The 14236-nt window shown below is 40.6% G+C and overlaps 1 protein-coding gene across 8 annotated transcripts in view; it reads right to left on the bottom strand.

The window, feature by feature from the left end:
• Nucleotides 1-2812: 2812 nt before the first annotated feature.
• trip12 (thyroid hormone receptor interactor 12) overlaps nt 2813-14236 on the bottom strand; it is a 183472-nt gene continuing 172048 nt past the window's right edge. For all 8 annotated transcript variants that reach the window (XM_034168159.1, XM_034168158.1, XM_034168157.1 and 5 more), the window contains 3 exons: nt 12133-12227; nt 5792-5895; nt 2813-4241 (listed from right to left, as the gene is read on the bottom strand). In XM_034168159.1, coding sequence (XP_034024050.1) covers nt 4045-4241; nt 5792-5895; nt 12133-12227 — 396 coding nt within the window. In that variant the 3' untranslated portion in view covers nt 2813-4044. The remainder of the gene's footprint in view (nt 4242-5791; nt 5896-12132; nt 12228-14236) is intronic.

Here is a 14236-nt window from a genome sequence, read left to right on the forward strand (position 1 = left end):
ATTAACACCTAAACAGAAAAAAAAACAAGGTTACAATGGGCTAAAGAAAAGCAATCGTGGACTGTGGATGACTGGATGAAAGTCATATTCAGTGATGAATCTCGAACCTGCATTGGGCAAGGTGATGATGCTGGAACTTTTGTTTGGTGCCATTCCAATGAGATTTATAAAGATGACTGCCTGAAGACAACATGTAAATTTCCACAGTCATTGATGATATGGGGCTGCATGTCAGGTAAAGGCACTGGGGAGATGGCTGTCATTACATCATCAATAAATGCACAAGTTTACGTTGATATTTTGGACACTTTTCTGATGTTTAAGGATGATGAAATCATTTTTCAAGAAGATAATGCATCTTGCCATAGAGCAAAAACTGTGAAAACATTCCTTGCAAAAAGACACACAGGATCAATTTCATGACATAGGGTTAATGTCAATGAGCAGATGTGATTTGATGCATGTGTTAGTTTTGAGGATGGAAATTTACAGGGTGATAACATAATTTATTCCTCAGAATTGAGTGAGTCCATATTTTTTTCCTCTGCTTGGTCTAAAAAAGTAACCGTTACTGACTGCCACAATCTTTTTTTCTTGATTTCTTATAGTGTTTCTTAAAGCCAGAAAGTTGCCATTTGAAATGACTTTAGTTTTGTGTCATGTCTGTGATCTGCTTTTTTTCTACAAAATTAAACAACAGAATGAACATCCTCCGAGGCCGGTGATTCCATAATTTTTGCCAGGGGTTGTAATACACCTAAATCTTTTAAAAATAACCTAAATACAGTTGTATGCATAAGTTTGGGCGCCCCTGCTAATTTTCATCATTTTCCTTAATAAATCATTGGTTGTCTGGATCCGAAATTTCAGTTAAATTTATCATATAGCAAGTTAAATGAAGTTTGTAGTATTTACAGAACGTGTGCAATAATTATTTAAACAAAATTGGGCAGGTGCATAAATTTGGGCACTCGAACAGAAAAATACATCAATATTTAGTAGCACCTCCTTTTGCAGAAATAACAGCCTCTAAACGCTTCCTATAGCTTCCAATGAGAGTCTGGATTCTGGTTGAAGGTATTTTGGACCTTTTTCGCATACACGCCACAGAGTTGCTTGAGGTATGCTAAAGCACATTTGGACAAGCCAGCTTCATTTTGGAATAAGGTGCTGTGGAAGCTAAAATTGAATTATTTGGACATAAGGGATGGTATGCATGGCTGAAAAAGAACGCAGCATTCCAAGAAAAACACTTGCTACCTACAGTAAATGGAGGTAGTTCTATCATGCTGTATGCTCTTGTTAAACTTGAGGGTCAAATGGATTCCAGTCAATATCAGCAGATTCTTGAGAACAATGCTCATTAATCAGTGACAAAGCTGAAGATGCACCGGGCTGGATCTTTCAACAAGACAATGACCCTAAACACTGTTCAAAATCTACTAAGGCATTCATGCAGAGGAACAAGTACAGCATTCTGGAATGGCCATCTCAGTCCCCAGACCTGAATATTATTGAAAATCTGTGGTGTGATTTTAAGCAGGCTGTCCATGCTCGGAAACCAACAAACCTGAGATGTTTTGTAAAGAACAATGCCAAAATACCTTCAACCAGACTCATTGGAAGCCATAGGAAGCATTTAGAAGCTGTTATGGCTGCAGAAGGAGGATCTACTAAATATTGACTTTTTTTTTTTTGTTGGGGTGCCCAAATTTATGTACCTACCTAATTTTGTTTAAATAATTATTGCACACTTTCTGTGAATCCTATGAACTTCTTTTCACTTCTCAAATAGCACTGTGTTTGTCTGATATATCTAACTGAAATTGCTGATCCAACCAACCAGTGATTTATAAAGGAAAATTATGGAAATCATCAGGGGTGCCCAAACTTAACATAACTGTATCCAAGCACAATTTGGTCCTTGGGTCAGGGAAGCATTTGCTCTATGACTTGGACCTTAACGAACGTTCTTGAAAACAACTGCTTGGGCATAAAGATTACAAACACTGCCTTATTGGACATTTGTAACTGGCACACAATAATAGTCTAATAATACATTAACATGGTATGTTGTCTTCATTAAAGTTCTTGTGTGTACACAAATGAGGCAGTGGCAGTTTTTCTGAGATAAATGGCGCACAACCTGTGCAACTCAATTTTGCCTATGTTTCCATCAGCTTTACTCCATATATTAGAACCTGCTGGTAACAGTATTTAATACAAAATTTTCAAGAGGCTGTAATGGAACAGTACATAATAAAAAGTCAATTTCCTCAAATATTTGTGTCCAGAGGTTAGAAAATTGCTCATTTTGCCTTCAACCGCAATGACATCACCCCTTTCTATTTCAGAAACAAGTTATCCAAGTGTATCCTGTATTTGTGACCAAGTATAAACATAGTACTAGACTCAATTTACTCACGTTTGAATCATTTTAACATGGTAATCAGAATGCATCTACATTCAGTTGCATGTATTAGCAGCTGTTATCACTAATACATATAACTGCACGCCAACCTAGAAACAGTGCCCCCCTTTAATTTAGTGGACTGCCAAAGGTACAAATCTCATTTGCAAGAAGAAAGTCTGCTCCCCTCGGTGTTGGGACTCCTCACACAAAGGCATGCAGGCATAAATTAACATTTCTTGTTGCAATTCTTAAAATGTGACTTAGTGCAATTCTGTGACCTACTGCAGGGAATGTGTCCCCAAGGCATCACAAGTCTTCTTTCCTGCTGCAGGTCTGCAAGCATCATTTAAAGAATTTACGCCATTAATGTGGCAAAGCAACCAAAAGATAAACAGCACATGAGTCAAACAGTTACTTTATTTATGTTCAGGTAAAAACATGAACCTGATGCAGTAAATTATTGCAGATCTTAGAAACCAGCACATGAAAGAGCCAGAAGAGCTTACAGTGGCGCCCTCCCCTGGCCACAGACTGCAGGTGCACACCACGGTTTGTTCCAAGCCAGCAGTGCAAAGAAAAATAATCAACTACAGCGAAAAATAAAGACAATATAGAAAATTAAAAAAAATGTAAAGCAGACATTCACACCTCAAACAAGATGTGAAACTGCATATAAACTTTACTCCATAAATGAACTTGAAATGCTATCTGGCTGTGAAACGATAAAATGAGACCAGTTAAACTTTGTGCCCAGCTACATTGTATGTTGAGGGTCGCTCAATGCTTGGTCTGCCAAGTGACCCCACACCTGTGGTGGGGCACAACGGAAAGACACAATCAAAATGGGAGCAAAACAAAATTTACCTGATCAACACATTGGTTACAAGTCTCCATTCTGAGCAGAAGCTCTCTGTAAGTAGGCCAGAACACAATCTCAACTTGAGTGAATGGGGAAATACGTGCTCCTCGCTATCCATGTTCAAACAACTGCAATTATCATTTCTGCATTTTAAGCGAGGGCACATGGGGGAGGAAACCGAACTGAAACGCAGCACACAAACCGGGGTACAATATAATATGGAACAAAATGCAAACAAACTCAGAGAAAAGACGCGACAACAAAGCTATTCTATCAAATGTATAGAATGAGCAAAGTCTGCAAATTTGTCTGTACAAATGATCTTTGGAGCTAAAGTAAACCTAGCTTGCTTGATGGAAACCCCGCCCACCCGCCCATCACATCCTCCTCAACACCCAGTGACATTGTCCACCCCTCTGAAGAGGAGACATCCCTTTTTTTTTTTAAATATCACATAGCAATGCAATTTAAAATGTCACCCAGATGTTTGTCATCTTTTTAAACATTACTCAACTACTGATAAGTTTATCTCTTGTTTTTAATAAGTTCTGTGAGTGATGGAACACCTTTCTTTTTTTTCTCCTTTTTTACATTTTTGAGAGGGGCAGGAAATATATATTTAAAGTTTTTTTCTTCTTCTTCTGCAAGCTGCTTTTGTTTTAACAAGAAGGCTGTACATGTAGCCTTAATGCATGTGATTACAAAAAACTAACAAGGAAGTCATGATTTCATCAGTCGCTGTAGAAGGCATTTTGAATGTGACGTGGAGAGATCAGGAAAGGTGGAAAGACTGCTGGCCTTCACGAGCCGCAATCAACAGTTTCTCTCGCATGATCTCTATGCTTGAGTAGTCAGGCAGTTTCAGGTAGTTGACGCAGGTCATGACTGAGGGGAGGAAGTCGTCTGGGTTCTCCGTGGACTCAAAGGTCTTCCTCACGATAGTCAGCGGGGGATTCAGGCTCCGGAAACCTAAGAAAATGAGCAAATATTATTTGGTGAATGTTTGCCTATTTCTTGCCGTTTTATTTTTTTTGACAGCATTTAACTTTGGTTGTACAGCAGTGTTCAGAATAATAGTGCTATGTGACTAAAAAGATTAATCCAGGTTTTGAGTATATTTCTTATTGTTACATGGGAAACAAGGTACCAGTAGATTCAGTAGATTCTCACAAATCCAACAAGACCAAGCATTCATGATATGCACACTCTTAAGGCTATGAAATTGGGCTATTAAAAAAAAGTAGAAAAGGGGGTGTTCACAATAATAGTAGCATCTGCTGTTGACGCTACAAACTCAAAACTATTATGTCCAAACTGCTTTTTTAGCAATCCTGTGAATCACTAAACTAGCATTTAGTTGTATAACCACAGTTTTTCATGATTTCTTCACATCTGCGAGGCATTAATTTTGTTGGTTTGGAACCAAGATTGTGCTCATTTACTAGGTGTGCTTGGGGTCACTGTCTTGTTGAAACAAGGGCATGTCCTCTTCAGCATAAGACAACATTTTGACATATCCAAACTGATCCATGATACCTGGTATGCGATATATAGGCCCAAAACCATAGTAGGAGAAACATGCCCATATCATGATGCTTGCACCACCATGCTTCACTGTGACTTGAATTCAGAGTTTGGGGGTCGTCTCTCACAAACTGTCTGCGGCCCTTGGACCCAAAAAGAACAATTTTACTCTCATCAGTCCACAAAATATTCCTCCATTTCTCTTTAGGCCAGTTCATGTGTTCTTTGGCAAATTGTAACCTCTTCTACACGTCTTGTATTTAACAGAGGGACTTTGCGGGGGATTCTTGCAAATAAATTAGCTTCACACAGGCGTCTTCTAACTGTCACAGCACTTACAGGTAACTTCAGACTGTCTTTGATCATCCTGGAGATGATCAATGGGTGAGCCTTTGCCATTCTGGTTATTCCTCTATCCATTTTGATGGTTGTTTTCCATTTTCTTCCACGCGTCTCTGGTTTTTTTGTCCATTTTAAAGCACTGGAGATCATTGTAGATGAACAGCCTATAATTTTTTGCACCTGCGTATAAGTTTTCCCCTCTCCAATCAACTTTTTAATCAAACTACGCTGTTCTTCTGAACAATGTCTTGAACGTCCCATTTTCCTCAGGCTTTCAAAGAGAAAAGCATGTTCAACAGGTGCTGGCTCCATCCTTAAATAGGGGACACCTGATTCACACCTGTTTGTTCCACAAAATTGACAAACTCACTGACTGAATGCCACACTACTATTATTGTGAACACCCCCTTTTCTACGTTTTTTTTTTTTTTTTTTTTTTAACTAATAGCCCAATTTCATAGCCTTAAGAGTGTGCATATCATGAATGTTTGGTCTTGTTGGATTTGTGAGAATCTACTGAATCTACTGGTACCTTGTTTCCCATGTAACAATAAGAAATATACTCAAAACCTGGATTAATCTTTGTAGTCACATAGCACTACTATTATTCTGAACACTACTGTATATGAGTTGACAGGGTGTGTCAGTCTCACCTCCGACAGGCAGCCTTGGGCTGCCCGTGACAAACTGCAGAAACAGTCTCTGCTGCTCGGCATCGAAGCTGCTCAACACCTCAAACAGGAACCGAACCGCACGGCTGCAGGGTGTGAGAGAGAGAGAGAGAGAGAGAGAGAGAGAGAGAGAGAGAGAGAGAGAGAGAGAGAGAGAGAGAGAGAGAGAGAGAGAGAGAAGCATACGGCATTAACTTCAGACCAAATCTCAGCTGCAGTGTCATGCAGGAGGTAAGCAAAGGCTGCCTGAATTTACATTTCATGTAAATGTTCCAGACAACTGCAGAAGGCTACAAGGGATATAAAGTCTCTAAAACAGTAGACATACAAAATTAAACCTTTTTGCAAGCAACTTCAAAACTTGCAAAAAAGAAATGGAGACCCAGCACCACCTAAGAGCGAAGGATGCACCTGGAAATGCTGGCTGTGCTGAACTAATCCCATGAAGAAACCCAGAGGTCATTAAGAACTAGAGTGTGGTACAGTTGGATCAAAGCGCCTGGAGCAGGCATCCTCATATACAGGAGAAAAAAAAAAAAGAGTGAAGGTAGCACCAAACAAACCTGAAGAAACCCCTCACTACACACTTTATACACTTTTCTCAATCAGGCATGAACATTTTCTCACTTTTCTCTCGTGTGTAAACACTCTCAAAGTTCAAACCTGAGTAGAAAAATAAGACCAACCTGTTTTCAGGCCCAAACATTTGTTTGAGAAATAAAAATAGAACGTTTTCCTATAAATAATTATGATGGCTTTTAGAACTAATGAATTTAATTTTAAAGATCAACGTACGAGGTTGGACACACAAGAAATTATTAATAGTGACTGACCAGTATTTCACAGTTCCTCTGATTGCGCCTCTTCGTCCTGCCGCCGCTGCTCTGTCATGTCTTTTTCCACTGACTCACACCTCGCTGCAGGTGTCTTTTTCCGAGTGTAGAACACAGTTATGGGTAGTTGTTGGTAGGGCTGTCACGATTAGGAATTTCTGGAGACGATTAATTGTCAGACAAATAATTGCGATTGACGAATATATTGTCTATTTTTTTTTTCTTTTTTCCCCCTTCTTTATATTCTACTATTGTAGTATAATTACACAACTCTGGAAGAATGTTTGGCTTCTGTGAGTGGAGAAACTGGGAATGGTGCAACATTTTTATTTTTATCTTCATTTTACATACAGTCCCAACTTTTTCTGATTTGTGGTTGTTTGTTGCATTTCTGAAATTGTTTCTCCTCATCAGTCATGTTTTGTGCTTAAACACTGCATTAAGCCCATATTGAACAAATAAATACCTTTGGAAAATAACAGCTGTTAAAGTTCAGAGTTCTCACCTGCTTTTTGTGATGTGTGCATCTGAACATCACCACAGCTTCTCCATGTCAGGGGTTTTTGTTTTTTGTGGCTCAGTTCATTCATATATTCTCATTTTTTAAATATGTTTTTAAAGCTATTTGACAGTTTATTTCATCTCATGATCTCATAAATTCAGCATATGACGCGCACATGGTGTGAACAGGACAGTAACGGCAGAATCACACGTTTAGAGAAAGTTCAGAGAGAAGTAAAAGCAGCTTCACATTTTTTTTTTTAACTTGTTCACTCGGGTTAAAAGCCTCTCTCTGCTCAGCGCTGGCTCTCAGACTGTAACGTGTCGCGCCTGCATTCAGGAATCTCCCTCACGCACCCCCTCCCTCGCAGTCTGCAGCCTGTTGACTCCGTGCGCGCGCACACACACAGACACACACATCGACAGCTCCGCATTTTACACGGCTTTTGAAGAAGACGGCCACTGTTTTAATCGGCCGTCTTATCCAAACGGCAGGACGGATCGCTCTTCAGCCTCCATGTTATTGTCACACCTTAAGACGAGAGTGAGGCAGCAGCACAATGACGTCAGATTCTGAGTCGTTTTATGCTTTGTGGATAAAATAAATAATTCACGGTAATCACGAATATGAAAAATAATCGCGATTGACGAATATTGTAACAATTGTGACAGCCCTAGTTGTTGGCGCTCTTTTTTCTTCTGGGCGAGAAGATTCTTATAAACAGACACGCAGAACACAATGCGCGTGCTCTCCCTTCGCGGTGTCGCAACCGGCTGCTTGATGAGGCCGCGGAACACAATGCACTGTAAAAAAAAAGCATGCAAAATTGGACTAAAAAAAATCCGTGAAACAGCGAGGCCGCGAAAGGTGAACCGCGTTATAGCGAGGGACCACTGTATTTATTTTAGGAGCAAAATGCGAATGAAAGGGTTGAAATACATTCTCGCACACGTGCGCCCGTTTTATTTTTTTTTCCTTGCACAATCAAATTTTAGGCGCAATATGCGAGCAAAACGCTCGCACTGTACAGCCCTGAGATGGGAAGCTGCTTCACCAGTCACAACTTCACAGTCGAACAAAATACAGACTTTGTTAAAAAGGACATCAAATCTGCTCGAGTTTGCGAGAAGGCATGTGGGAGATTCAAGCCTTTATATACTCTATGTTTTTTGCTATTAAAGTGAGCGAGTACTCTGCATTTTACTTGAAAATCACCTTGTAGATTATTTGTTTTTAGTGTGAGATTAAAGGGCATCTGTTTCAAAACAAGCAGTGATATTTTTAAATCAAGCAAACTTAAAAAGCTCATTTCAAGACGTGGAACGTCAGCCACATCATCATAGTCCCTACAACAAACCAAAACATGTCCAGCAGACAAACCAAAACATGTCCAGCAGGTGGCAGTGGTCCACAAACAAAGTGCTTCTTTAAGCCACTGAACAGATGACGTTAAGTGAACGTGCAATGCAATGAATTGTTTCAAAAATTTTCTATTTGTAAACACAGACATTTTTAGTATAGCAGTGCTGTTGGGAACTATCACTGCGTGAAACGCTTCCACTCGGTGCTCTTATCTAGCCTTATGTCCTGAAGCCCAAAGACAAAAATGAAAATCTTTTAGTACTGTTTCTGGTCTGATTCTGTGCTGAATTGTTGATTAGTTAAATTAATCTAAAATGTTTGTGTTTTGTTGACACTGTATGTAACAAATTTGCAATAAACTTGTTTGAAAGAAACAAATAATGTACAGAAAGAATTTAAAATGTGGGAAATTCCAGACTTTTTTTTTTACACTTTTCCACTGCATAGTTTTCAGTTTGAATTCCCAAGTCACAATATCACCAGGCCGGGGGCATTCACTTCAGAGTGTGAAAATCCAACCTTGTACTTGTGATTCAGATTTTGACACCCCTCTATACTGTCAAAAAAAAAAAAAAAAAAAAAAGGAAATACAAAAGGTCCAGTTTTTCTCTCTGAGTCAGCAGGTGCATTTCTGGAAAATGTCTTATTACTCTGCATTTACTGTGCATTTGTCGGCATTTCTCAGCGTGTGATGCACATTTTAGGAAAAGCAGAAACATCAGGCAGGTGAAGAAACGAACACTGCTTCGTCCGATAATGGAGCTTGTGAGCTTTCATTCAAAACTAAAGGTTCAGATTTACAGAGGCTGTACAGAGAGACAGGAGGCGGCACACTTCACCACTTCAACACTTAATATTTTCAGAGTCTAATGTGTGGTGATGCTGCTGTTTGTGTTGCTGGACACTGTTTTAGTCCCGCTGTGAGCGTGCACGCGGAGTGTCTCCATGACGCTGTTTTGTACAGGCTGGACACGCAGATGGATTGGGTAAAATATGGAATACGTTATTTTCAGGAGATAATGGACCTTCTATCTAACCGTGAGAGAACTTTGTGAGGAGCTCCGCAACACCGGCTGGCGATCGCGCGCAATCCATGCGTGGAGCGGACTTTGGAAATCACAAGTGGATGACTGTTCTTCTCGGTGAAGCTGGTAGGTTTATTTTTATTTTAAGCGTTGACATGAGACTGTTCTGTAATGGAGCAGCACGCACCACACTCGCGCAGTGTGTATGCGCACTAAGTTTGTGCATAGTGGAAAGCAGGTCCTTTTACCATGACTGCATCAAAATTAACAGTTATCACTTTAAAAAATGAGTCATCATAACACCACAGCACACTTACATAAACTTTGTAAGTAATCTGTGGTTCCGTTTTTAATGTTAGCAGCATTCAAGTGCACGGTTTCCTCTAAGAAACGCTGTTGGAAACACTCTGAAATGTTCTGATTTTAGTGCGACATGTCCTTTAAAACATAGAAGAATGGAAATAATGCATGCCGCTGTTCAGCACCAAAATCTCAAAATGTGTCTCGGCACCTGAAGAATTTCAAATTACGTTCTGCTTTCTTCATAAAAGCCTCCCTGTTCACTGTCACAGAAGCTGCAGTATCGTTCTTACCCTCTGATCGGGATCCCACAACAGACAGCGTTGATCGAATCGGCTGTGCACCTGCCTCCATGACGCCCGGCAATAGCTGCGTCCCCGCCAAGCCGAAACAAAAAAATGCAGAGATCTGGCTTGGTGTAAGGCTTGTTTTGTCATGGTTTGTGTCATCTGGATATAAACAGGATAAAGAGCTGAAGTTGTTTATGTGAAATTTCGCACAAAAGCGGGTTTGCGTGCTGTTAAGACTCCTACCAATTCTACCTCCAAAACATCATGAAATGACACTACACTATAGTGGCAATAGATTCCATTGTCTGGGGAGAACCCTGGTAAAAGATAAATTCTGTCAAATTTCTCCTCATTTTTAAAAGTGTTGTCCTTGTAGTTTCAAATAAGTCCCCATAAGATTTTTTTGAAATAGAATGAAAAAAAAAAAAAAAAAATAGTTCCTCTTCATTAAGATGATGACAGCCTAAGTGTTTGGGACAACTCAGTTTTGTGACTGGATGACAGACTGGATTTTATTTGAATCTCCAATAGTCAGCCATTTGGAAATTTTCCACTTTATCATTTAATATTAACGTTGGATTATCACAGACTTTTGGAATCCAGCACGGACTTAGGCTTGTGGATTTTTTCTGTATCTGGAATGTTTCCTGAAGTGAATGACAGTGGTCCAACTAAAAAAGGTGTGTTCAGATCACTGTGGCATTTACCTGTTATTGTTTACCATAGTTCCTTGATTTAAAAGCCGGAAAAAGTATTTTATCTCTGGAGCCTGATGTGGGCAAGCTCAAAATAGTAATGCCATCACGACTGTTCGTATAATGAATACTTTGTATGACCTGACACTGTTTTAAACACATGCTGAAAGTTACTGAGCCCAGTTACAAAGTTTGCACCTCTCTCTTTAAAACCAACAACAAAAAGGCAGTTTAATGTTGTGTTTCTCATTTCCACTGTAATGAAAAGGCCTGGCCATGAACTGTGACAGTTTTTGGTATACAAATCTCACCGGACTATAAGTTGAACCTCTCAAAGTAGTAATACTCTGGAAAATATGGGAATTACTGTATTTGCTAGACTATAAGTTTGTATGTTTTTTTCCCCACCTCGTTTGGCTGGACCTAAAACTTGAATCACAAAGGGAGTTCTGTCAAAAATACACTGCATTCTCATCTACAGCCACAAAATGGGATCAATCACATGTGACAAGCTGCTCCTGCAAACTGATCTGAATGAGGTACTGTCTGATCAGCACAGCGGACAAGAAAGTGGTGGTGAAGCACCATTAAGCTGGATGCCAGCTGCTATAAAATAAGAAAAAAAAAAGGGAAGATCTAAACCATAATGGGGGCAGCTAGGCTAGTGTGTTGTTTCGAAGTTTATTTACATTAAGTAGGTAAATGTGCATACATTTGGCTGCACACTGAAACAGTCCATGCATCTGGGCTCTTCTATCTAGTTCTAGTTTCTGACTGCTCAGTGGCAACAAGAAGCAGTTTACGACTTCTTGGGGCATTGAACAATAACAGTTTCTGCTTGCTAACATGGAGTTTGCATTATAATAAATAATGCACTGATTTATGTCAATGTACTTCTTGTTGCATAATGTGGTAGCACCATCTGTTCATTTTCTGAACCCACTTATTCCAGTTAAGAATAATTTGGGGGAGAAGTCAACCACAGGGCCACAAATAAACATTCACCAATGGTCAATTATGATTCACCAATTCGCCAAACCTGCATGTCTTTGGATGTGGGAGGAAGCCAGAGCACCCAGAGGGAACCCACGAAAACACAGGGAGAACATGCAAACTCCACACAAAAAGGACACAGGTCAGGAATCAAACCTCGTACCTGTGGTAGCACCATGTTTCAAAATAAATGGGAGTTACAGGCTGATGCAACTTGCGTTTGTGTTTTTCCCCCTCCATGATGCATTTTTGGACAGATCTAACTATTAGTTGAATGTGTTTTTTAATAGACACTTGTTAACTGAATGAATTATCTGTCACACCTGTCATGCGTGTAGCCGTGGTCTGGTCGGCAGCACTCCATGAGCGTCTTGACATCCCATGTCTCTGATTTACTGCCACATAGCAACTGGTCCAGCTATAACAGGAGTTGAGAGATAATACAGAGTCAGAGTGTAAGAAGCATTACAAAAATAAATGATTTACATTACAATACAGTACAATGATTTGCAAATCCTCTACAGCCTATATTCAACTGAATACACCACAAAGACAAGATATTTAATGTTCAAACTGATAAACTTTATTGTTTTGTGCAAATATTTGCTCATTTTGAAATGGATGCCTGCAACACATTTCAAAAAAGCTGGGACCGTGTTACATCACCTTTCCTTCTAACAACACTCAATAAACGTTTGGGAACTGAGGACACTAATTGTTGAAGCTTTGTAGGTGGAATTCTTTCCCATTCTTGCTTGATGTATGACTTCAGTTCAACAGTCTGGGGTCTCTGTTGTCATATTTTGCGCTTCATAATGCGCCACACATTTTTAATGGGCGACAGGTCTGGACTGCAGTCAGGCCAGTCTAGTACCTGCACTCTTTTACTGTGAAGCCACGCTGTTGTAACATGTGCAGAATGTGGCTTGGCATTGTCTTGCTGTAATAAGCAGTGACGTCCATGAAGAAGACGTTGCTTGGATGGCAGCATGTGTTGCTCCAAAACCTGGCTGTACCTTTCAGCATTGATGGTGCCATCACAGATTTGTAAGTTGCCAATGTCATGAACCAACACACCCCCATACCATCACAGACGCTGGCTTTTGAACTTAGCGCTCTCACTCATCGTTGTTAAAGAATCACTGGTGGTTGTCAAAGAGTATGGATTCAAATTTTATTTTATTATCAAACAACATCTGGATAGTCTTTTTCCTCCTTTGTCCACAGGACATGACGTCCATGATTTCCAAAAACAATTTGAAATGTGGACTCATCACACCACCACAGCACACTTTTCCACTTTGCATCTGTCCATTTCAAATGAGCTCGGGCCCAGAGAAGGTGGTGGCCTTTCTGGATGTTGTTGATGTATGGCTTTCGCTTTGCATGGTATAGTTTTAACTTGTAGATGTAGCGACAAACTGTGTTAACTGGCAATGGCTTTCTGAAGTGTTCCTGAGCCCACGTGGTAAGATCCTTTACACAGTGATGTCGGTTTTTAATGCAGTGCCGCCTGAGGGATCAAAGGTCACAGGTCACATGTTGGTTTTCAGCCTTGCCGCTTATATGTAGAAAGTTCTCCAGATTTTCAGAATCAGAATCGCCTTTGTCACTGTAATTTGCATTATAACGATATTTGAGTGCAACTCCAAAAGGTGCTTTCTGTGGTGAGAGACTTCATCACGGCGGAGCTTTGCGCCATGCGGCTCCGCTGCGACGCGCGGAGTTCCTCCGCACGCCTGTCTCAATGTGCCGATGTCCACGTCTTCCGCAATTCCTGTGCTAGTCAGACAACATACCGGATCAAGACAGCGTTCAGTTTAGAAATGAACGGCACATTCCACTGTTACAGGAGTCTTTGTCATGGAAAGAGGAGCGGAGGAACTCCGCGCATTGCCGCGGAGCCGCATGGCGCAAAGCAACACCGTGATGAAGCCTCATAGGACATGTTGCGGCATGTCCAGCTCATGCACAATTTCTCGGATACTCACACGATTGAAAAGCAACTGGAAGCCATCTGAGCCATCTGAAAGCCGTCCTGTGAGACCAACACGGAGGTGGTTTTGTCCCGCGCCATAAGCGGCATGGTGGCGCAATCCTTCGCTTCTCTTTCCATGAAAAAAAAACTCCTGTAACAGTAGAATGTGCCGAAAAAGTGCTGATGTCCACGCCTTCTGCCTTTTTTGTGAAAGTTAGACGACGTCCCGGATCAACAAAGCCTTCACATTGGAAATGATCTGGTTGTTTGAGTGGGGTTTGAGCCTGTCGATCGGCGTGCGCCGCGCTCTCAGACGCTGTGGGCGGTCTTTAAACTGGCTGGAGCACTCCTTAATCTGTGTAATCCCCATAAAATCGTCGCTGAAAGCCATCTAAATTTTCCGAATGGTGTCCACCTGGAGGTCTCTCACAGTTTCTGGAAAAATTTGA

This window comes from Thalassophryne amazonica, chromosome 4 (genome assembly GCF_902500255.1).
Source record: "Thalassophryne amazonica chromosome 4, fThaAma1.1, whole genome shotgun sequence".
NCBI classification, from domain to species: domain Eukaryota; kingdom Metazoa; phylum Chordata; class Actinopteri; order Batrachoidiformes; family Batrachoididae; genus Thalassophryne; species Thalassophryne amazonica.